Raw genomic sequence first — 9,751 nt, forward strand, 5'->3', positions numbered from 1 at the left:
GTCCATTGTTAAAAGCGCTATACAAATAAAATTGAATTGAAAGAAATATAGCTTTCTTTCTTAAATTAAACAGGACCTAAAGAGTGAACAGTCTATTTATTTCACATATAATTCTCATATAAAACTATAGAAAGGACTCATTTCCCACTCTTTATATACACAAAAAAAGTATTGGGATACTAGTTTTGTTATTGCTGTGTGGAAATCCAGTGTTATCATCCTGGTTGTAAAGTTGCTACGGCTTTCTGAGGCGGTTTGTGCAGCAGCCAATGAAATCGCTGGAAAAACAGAGCTCGCGCTTCCCGGATGATGACGAAGCAGGCGCGCGGTCCAATGAAAACGCCGCTTTAGAAAGCACAAAATAAATCGTAGCCCCGCCCCACGTTGGTTAAACTGCGCTTTATTATAAGAGTTATTCCAGCTGTGTATAACCGTATCGCGAATTCACAGGTGTGTGTAGAAATGGAGAAAGAAGTGAAGTGTGTGAGCGGTGGAGCAGAGCGTTTCTGTTACCTTACACGAGTGCAGAGTTTCAGCGCGAGCCACCGACTGCACAGGTAAATCATTACCTCTGTATACACCCCACTGTCTTTCCATTAAAAATACATGATTTTCACTTTAATATAAAAACAGTATTAAATCGATATAGCATCTTATGTTTGCACGTGTTGAATCGGTTAGAGTCGTATTTTTTTCGTATACAGTTGTTGAATAATTGTGTGATATGCTACAACATCATGGTACTGTTGACAAAACATGTTAAACATGTTTAAAACCTCAACTGCTATCTACTGTTCTATACGGAAATAAAAAAAAACCTGTTGCTCTACTCATGTGCATCATGGGAGCTGTAGTTCTAGACTTGTAAAGCAGTGTCGCTAACACTTTTTCAGGGGGAAAATGGCGAATGCATGCTCACAAGTCGCTGGAAGTCGCCAGATGGCGTTATGGACTAATGTGCATTTATACCAAAGCGTGGTTGAATGCTCGAATCTGATTGGTCAGAAGGTGTGCATTATTTGCATATATATAGTAACATCTCTCACACAGGGACTTGGTAGTAATGGGAAGTTCGGATCATTTTACTGACTCGGATGTTTGAATCTCGCTCAGCAAAATGAACGAATCATTTTCCGAGTCATTTCGTTCTTTTCAGCAGAATATAATTGAAATGTAACAGGTTAAATTCCCCCACACATCTAGTACTTATGTTGATCACAAGGCCAAATTATGAGAAACAGAAATGGTTAGTTCACATCTCGAGTCTTCGGGTTCGAGTCGTTTGTTCATCCCGTGACCGCCCCATAGGCTGAATGCAGTGGGGCTGTGACATGATGAACGAATGACTTGAACCCGAAGACTTGAGAGATGAACTAATCATTTCTGTTTCTGATACAGAACCTATGGGGCTGTTGCAGCGCATGTGCGGTCAAAAATAAACGAATCACTCTCTGAGACAACTCGTTGTTCCCGAGTCATATTCAAGATTCGTTCAAAATGAACGAATCGTTCATGAACGACACATCAGTATTGTACGGCCACCGCTCACGGTAGTCTTAGACTCATGATAAACAGCTTTTAAAAAACATGTTGTTTAACAAAGTAAAATTTATAATTGTTTGATGTGATGACCTTTTGTTAGGAGACATTCATTTAACATTTATTTAAGGAGTATGAGTTGTAAATTCATTAACACTCACAGTGCTTTGTAAAGTCTATCAGCACAGGAAAGTCTTCAGGACAGAGGAGTTTACGTGCTCCATTTTTTCCGTAAAATGACAAGCTGCATTTTTTGAGAGAGAGAGTGATCTGATGAAGCGAAAGAGAGAAATAAGAGTGAGGCTGGTGAGGGAATGACTGTTTACTACAGCTATAATGTAAGTGAGAACACAAACTAACTTGTTTCTCGGACGTCCCATGACATTAAATCTAACCATGAACCATTACAATGTGTGACGTATCGTATGTTCATTTAAGTTAAACATTTTAATCACTGGAAAATTGCTGTGGTGTATAAATGGAATATCATACTCCAGACCATGCTCTTATATGAAAATAATGTAGGGACGCTTTGTATGTCATGCTGCGTCTCTCCTCCAGGCGTGCATTATTTTCGTATAACATCACCGTCTGTCGGGTGTATCCAAATAAAAACTAATAGATAACAAAAGAAGTCACCACAAACTAACTAGTAACATTTTTTTTTTTTTTTAAAAACAAAGTCAACCAACTTTTATTTACATAATTGCAGAAAACTTTAATCTGTATCAAGTATGCAGACAAAAAGACTTGGTGGTAGTGAGTAGTTGGGAATATACACATGAAGGACACGGTTACAGATGGAATAATGCACTTTTAATGCTTGTAAATATAGCCATAAAAAGAATTTAAACAAGAAGAAGAACAAAGAAGTTAGTGGGTGGGACAAACAATGGTGATTAGTGATTGTTGTTGGGAATAACGGTGTTTAGTGATTCTTTTTTGGGAACAATAGTGATCAGTGATTGGTTGTTGGGAACAGTGGAGATCAGTGATAGTTTTTTGGGAACAATAGTGATCACTGATTGGTTGTTGGGAACAGTGGAGATCAGTGATAGTTTTTTGGGAACAATAGTGATCACTGATTGGTTGTTGGGAACATAGGATCGTTTAAGCACAACTCAGTCAGGTTTTACACCCTGGTGGTGAGTTTGAGCTTGTATAAACATCAACTATGATGTGCATTTGAGAGTCATATCGAGTGCAGCGCAGTCACTAACGTATGCTCAAAAAAGCCACTAGATTTGTCCCGAGGCTCTTTTTCTCAATACAGACACTAAAGTGGTCTAAAAACTCACAGAATCTAACAGCAAAGTCATTACATAGACAACATTGCTCTGAAGAATCTAGCTTTACTTTTTGGTTGCACTTAACATTTGTTTTTAATTATCTTTGCATTTAGCAAATCACTGAGTGATGAAGAGAACAAGAGAATATTTGGAAAATGCAACAATCCCAATGGCCATGGGCACAACTACAAAGGTTAATCACCGATATTATTCTCATTCATACAGCAGCTTACATTTGAATCCAAAGCTTTGCCTCATTTCAACATTTCATGTATCTTGTTTTTTTTTTTTTGTTTGTTTTGTTTTTTTCAGTTGAAGTTACAGTACAAGGAAAGGTAGGTAATATTGAAATTGTATGGAGATGTAGCAAAGTAGAAAAATCCTGAACATATTTGTTGAATTATGTTAATATACATTATTTATGTATATTGCTGAAGGCACATGTGTATGATGCATTGTGGAAGTGAATTGTTTCTAAAAATTACAAGTAATGCATATCTGTGATTTCTCTTTATGCAGATTGACCAAAACACAGGAATGGTGATGAACCTCACTGATCTTAAACAGTATATAGAGGTAGGAGCTTCCCATGTACTGCATTCTATAAACACCTCACATTCTGTTTGGTCTTTTCTTGATCTTTGTTTGGAGCTCAAAGACCAAATTGCATTTCATGTTTCACCTTGTTAACCAAATTAACCTACTAGACCGAAAATGATTGAAGACTTAACTCTTAACTTAACCACAATACAGATAAAAAAGAAAAAGGTACTGAAAGCCATACAATATTATTTCTGCACCAATTAATGAATCATCGAATGTTTATGGCAATATCTGAACTGATGTACAATTAGATCCCAAACTGAATTATCAAGCTGGTACAACAGCCAGTACGTTTACATGGACAAAATTATTCCGATATTAACCCAATTAACACGATAATCTGATTAAAAATCTAGCATGTAAACAGTGACTGCGTTTACATGGACAACAATAATCCACTCTTAATCTAATTAAGACCATAATTTGATTAAGAAACTACCATGTAAACAGCGACCTTAATCTAATTATGGTCATAATCTAATTAAGCTCTAATCGAATTAAGACAGGTGGAGTACTCCTGTTTTAATCGTATTATGGACGTGCATTACAGACATGTAAACACCTTAATCACATCATGAACGCCGTGTGAGCGTTTTCACCGCATTTTACGACAGGACACGATCACACACGGCGGTTTTACGCTTTACGGCGAACAAGAGAGTTCGGCTGTGTCCCAAACTGCATACTTGCCTACTATAGGCCTGTAGTTGGGAAAAATACATGCATCTCGTAGGTAAGTATGTGATTTGAGACGCAGCCCACGGCTTCAAGCAGTCGTCTATTTGCACGTATAGCATGACTAATAATTAACCGCACTTGAAGCGTTCGTAAAAATTTAAATAAAAACACCCAAAACTGTATACGGCACCATAACGAAGACGAACTGTATGTCGGTACGTGAAATTCTGGAGGGAGTCGGACGGCGTGGCGCGGTGACGTAATGACGCAGGCTCTTAATCTAATTATGATCAATAACATGTCAAACGGGTACATGACTGGAGTATTCTAAAAGCGACTCATGTAAACACCTTAATCCCATTATTACCTTACTTAGATTAAGGTCAATAATTAGATTATTGCTGTCCATGTAAACGTAGTCATTGATTATTGATGACCTTAATCCGGCTAAAGTCCAACTCGAAGTAAACACAAATCGAATTAAGATGTGTGGTGTATTCCTGTTTTAGTCGCATTATCGAAATGCATTATAGACATTTAAACACCTTAATCACATTATTAACATCGTGTAAGAGTTTTCGCTGCATTTTGCGACAGAACACAAAATTTTCTTTCCATTTTGCCGTCATCGAATTCCATTAAAACAACTCTCTCCTACCACTTTGTACTTTGTACTCTCATCCAGTACCTCCGGTTTTGTCACGGTGACATGTAGGAAATGTTGCCGAAAGAAAGTACAGAGGAGGCCTGTTGCTGGAGAATTTGTCGACACCATCGTCTATTTGCACGTACAGCATGACAAATAATTAACTGCATTAATTATTTAATTGTTTCGTCAAATTAAAATGAAACTCCCAAAACTGTATACGGTACCATAACGAAGACCAACTGTATGTCGGTACGTGAAATTCTGGAGGGAACGTCGGACGGCGTGGCGCGGGGACGTAATGATGTTAATGGATCTATGTTCTATAACATGTACAACGGGAACACGAAAGGAGTATTCTAAAAGCGACTCATGTAAACACCTTAAACACAAGAATATTGTCTTGTTCAGAATAAGGTCAATAATTGGATTACTGCTGTCCATGTAAACATAGTCAACGATTAATTATGTTTTGAGGTCTCTAAATGTGTCTCAAACCAAATATGAGGGTTAAGAGAACCCTAACCCCCGTGTTCAAAATTTTTATCATTAACCCACTTTTAACCTTCCAAACCATGAAAGTTTGTACACTTCCATGATTTACTCTTATAAATGTTTAAGCATTTATGGAGTAGTTGCTAAGTAATAATAAAAAACAAGATAGTAGTAAGGATTAGTAAGGAGTAAAACACGATGGGGTAGGCTGGGAAAAATAATGAGCAACTGGGTGGTGTGATGCCAGCCTGAGGTTGCCTCTTTCCTATAACAGTACATGCTGTGCCCGCAAATTATTGCCAGAAGTAGTGAACGTAACTTTTCAAGAAATGAACAAAAATACACAATGTGAGAACAAAAACGCTCTGAAACTGAAAACAGTGAACTCCGTGGCAAAAATTTAACATGGTCTTCACATCAGCAGCATTCTCTGTTAAGAGTTTTCTAAGCTTCGTTTTCGCTTATCATGGATTATGAATGCGCTGCCAGAGTTTTCATTTACATTTTCAAACTTTTCATTTATGCTGCGCAAGTTTATGCTCGCCATTCTGCCACAAAACTCGTGTGGGCGGGGCTTAACAGCGATTTACTCTCGTTGGCTAGTGTGATTTGGATCGACAACTCAAGTGTCCATCTGAGGATGAGGTGGAGGATGATGACGACGATCTCGAAAAAACAGTCGTAGGAGACTACCCAAACCTCAAATATTAATTACGGTCTAATATACTGACTAGGTAAGTTAGCAAGTCATTTTCACTACAAAGTAAAAACACTATAAATATACAGAGAACCACATCCTGAACGCTCTTCAAAATTCACACCGCTGAAGTCTCTACTTACTGGTCTGGGAGCTGTCAATCCAAATCTCTCTAGCCAATGAGAGTAAATTGCTGTTGAGCCCCGCCCACACAAGGGGTTTGTGCCAGAATGGCGAACGTAAACTTAAAAAGAAAACGTAAAGGAAAAAAGTTTGAACACATAAACAAAAACTCTGGCAGTGCGTTCATGAACAAGGATTAACAAAAAGAACGCTTAGACATGTATTAACAAAGAATGACGTTTATTTGAAGACCATGTTAAACTTTTGCCACTGAGTTCACTGTTTTCTGTTTCAGAGTGTTTTTCTTCTTTTTCATTGTACATTTTTGTTTGGTCCTAGAAATTTTTTGGCACAAGTTGAATTCCATAGTCATGTTGCAAAGAAATCTGAAAGCGCAAAGCTCTTCATCCTGAAGATCCTCCCGTATTCGAAAACTTAAAAGGACAGCTTTAATCCTGACTGTTATAATGCACTGACACTGGAGACTCCTTCCATAAACATTAAATAAACGTTTCCTCACAGAAAGCTTCACCACGTCAACGATTATACATTTTTAAATTCCATTTACATGGCATGTCCACCACACAAGTCCTTGTGTAAGTTGTTACCACAGAAACTCTAAAATATTAGAACTAGTGTATTGGTATATTCCTGTGATTTACCTTGTAGCCACAACTTTTGTTAGAGCTAATATTATAGAAATGAATCAAAACCTTCGGACCAATTAGAATCAAGAATTCAAGAGCACTGTCATTAAAAAAATCTAATAGGGCTTGGAAATGTGAAGGTGCATGAGAAAAGAAAGCATGATCGAATTAATAAACATGATATTTTTGATGACCACGTAAACCGAATTGTTTTCAGGAGGGAATCATGAATCCACTTGACCACAAAAACCTGGATCTGGATGTGCCATACTTTGCTAATACTGTCAGGTATGAATTAATACAATGTACCTTCATGCTGCTGTATATACTCTAACAGTCCACTTTATTAGAAACACATGTACACCTGTCCATTCATACAGTTATCCAATCATGTGGCAGTAGTGCAATGCACAAAATCATACAGATTCGGGTAAAGAGATTCAGGTAATGTTCACATCAAAATATCAGAATGAGGTAAAAATGTGATTTCAATGACTTTGACCATGGCATGATTGTTGGTGCAAGAGAGGCTGGTTTGATTATTTTAGAAACTGATGATCACCTGGGAATCTTACACACAACAGTCTCTTACACAGAATGGTGCTGATAAACTCCCCAAAAAAACATTCAGTGAGAGGCGGTTGAAGATAGAGGTCAGAGGAGAATCGCCAGACTAGGCTATGGTAACTCCAATACCCACTCTTTACAAAAACAGTGAGCAGAAAAGCATCTCAGAACACGCAACACATCGGACCTTGAGCTGGATGAGCTACAACAACAGAAGACTACATCGAGGTCAGTCAAGAATAGGAATCTGAGGCTACAGTCTCCACAGGCTCACCAAAACAATAGACAAATGAAGATCAGATAAAGTCCAGGCAATGTTTTAAAATTTTTTTTTTTATAAAGATTCACATTCTGATATTTGATGTAAACATTAGCTGAAGCTTTTGACTTGTATCTGTATGTTTTTATGCATTGTGCTGCTGCCACCTTATTGGTTGATTGGATAATTGCATGAACGAGCAGGAGTTCAGGTGTTCCTGTGAAAGTAACCAATGAGTGTACATACAGCTTTCCTAACCCAACCGACCTGTATCTTGTTCTGCAGCACAACTGAAAATCTGGCAGTGTACATCTGGGACAACATGATCAAGCTTCTTCCACCGAACATGCTCTATGAGATCAAGGTGCATGAGACTGACAATAACGTTTTTGTGTATCGAGGGGAGTAGAGCAGTTCATTTGCTGATGCCTGTTCATTTCAGGCTGCAGGGCAGTAGGGGGAGGCTGTAAATCTTGGCACTTTAGATTTTATTAGATTAGAGCGAGAGGAGCACCTGCTGTGGTCTAAACAGTGTTGTATGCTTTAGGATTAGCGTAAGGCACAGAGAATTTGGATCAGCCTTCGACCATGTGAGACTGATCCTATTAAACATGGAGCTTATGGCAGGTGTAAATCTTTTTCTTTTCTTTTTTTTAAATTTTGATCAAATTAATTAACAGTCTTAACTTTGTTACCCATTGTCCATTTTTCTCATTTTGGCCAAATGTCCTATTTTGTTGTTTGAGTAGGAACTAGTGTGGTAGTATGTAGTTGTAAAGTGCAATGTTCGACTTTTATTTCTATTATTAGCTCAAAGTATCTAATGTATTTGTGTTGATTCATTGTTTAGAGATTTACAGAAGTTTTTCTTCCATTATTTCCATTAATGCTGTCATACACATTACCACTAGGTGGCACAGATGCAGTTTGTTTAGGGAATCCAAGAACCCAATCTTTTTTTTTTTTTTTCTTCTCGCAGCGATCTTTGTGAAACATTGTATGAATAACCTCAACAAAGCTTTTAACTTATTGCATAGGGAAAGAAATGCGTTAGTTCATTATCTCTGTTGGCTCATTCTGTATTCAATTTTTGTTAGTTGTATTGTCAGTATGCCAACATTCACATTCCACACCGAAGACAGAACACACTTCTAATGTGTTACTGCTGATTTATGCCACTGTCTGTGGTTTGCCCTGGAGTTGTGACACGTGCATTTTTGACAAGAAATGAGAAATGTTCAGTGATATATATGAAGACGTAGATAACCAGTGGCGAGCAAGTAAATCTAAGTGTCTCTGAAGTACTTCAGAAGAAATCAGCCTACAAATCAAAAATGTCTACCTAGCAATTTATAAAGCCATAAAAGAGTTAATGCTTTGCCCATACATATCCCTTTATTAAGCCATGACTTGAACCATTGTTTCCTGATTTCAATTTTCCCATGCATAAAATGTGTCTGCATGAAAGCTCCATCCATCCAGCATAGAATAAGCCTGTAAAAAGGGTTGTTAATCATTATATTGGCCTTAGTAATACTAATATTGCAGATTACTTCAATATGCCTTAATGTTGCTTCACACATTTTCATAGTGTTTAGAAAGTAAGTCTGATCACAACAAACAAAACCATCAAATTAAAGCATGCTGATTTTTAATCATGACATGTTCCACAATCATCAGTTTGTTTAAATGTATTGTAACATATAATATATAATATACCACAGTGAAAAACAAATTGATTTCATTTTTGTAGTGTTCTTATGTTGGCGCGATTGTTTTAGTAAAACAAACAAACACATGCAAGACATTTTAAGCCCTGGCAAAACAATTTCATCTTTCTGTTACTAGAAATATACAGTATATACTTTACAATTAACTAGAATTGAATTATAACTATAAACTACAAGGTCATATTTTTTGCCTGATCAGAACTGTGTGTGTGTGTGTATTAGATTGCTTACTGATTGACATCCGCGTCTACCCAGAAATGTAAACAATTCATGAAGTGCTAGCGCTAGAAAACTGTGTAGGGATGACAGAATGACACTGTACTTTTGTTTTGGCACAAGTCATGAATGTTGGATTGTGTACGAGTGTATCTTGTGCATATTTATGTCAGCACAGTGCTCGAGGAAAGCAGCTAAATCTACTTCTCCTTCCCTTCAAGCTAGTTTAGGCTACGTTGCCAGCAGAGCATGATACCAGAAC

The 9,751-nt window shown here is 37.4% G+C and overlaps 1 protein-coding gene across 1 annotated transcript; it reads left to right on the forward strand.

Moving 5' to 3' along the window:
* The first annotated feature begins 357 nt into the window (after positions 1-357).
* Positions 358-9,204, forward strand: pts (6-pyruvoyltetrahydropterin synthase). Its single transcript, XM_017482603.3, has 6 exons — positions 358-557; positions 2,942-3,021; positions 3,141-3,163; positions 3,348-3,404; positions 6,935-7,005; positions 7,829-9,204. Exons 1-6 carry the CDS (start codon positions 463-465, stop codon positions 7,950-7,952), a joined length of 450 nt encoding a protein of 149 aa, XP_017338092.1. The 5' UTR covers positions 358-462; the 3' UTR covers positions 7,953-9,204.
* The last annotated feature ends 547 nt before the right edge of the window (positions 9,205-9,751 follow it).

This window comes from Ictalurus punctatus, chromosome 13, assembly GCF_001660625.3.
Source record: "Ictalurus punctatus breed USDA103 chromosome 13, Coco_2.0, whole genome shotgun sequence".
Classification (NCBI taxonomy): domain Eukaryota; kingdom Metazoa; phylum Chordata; class Actinopteri; order Siluriformes; family Ictaluridae; genus Ictalurus; species Ictalurus punctatus.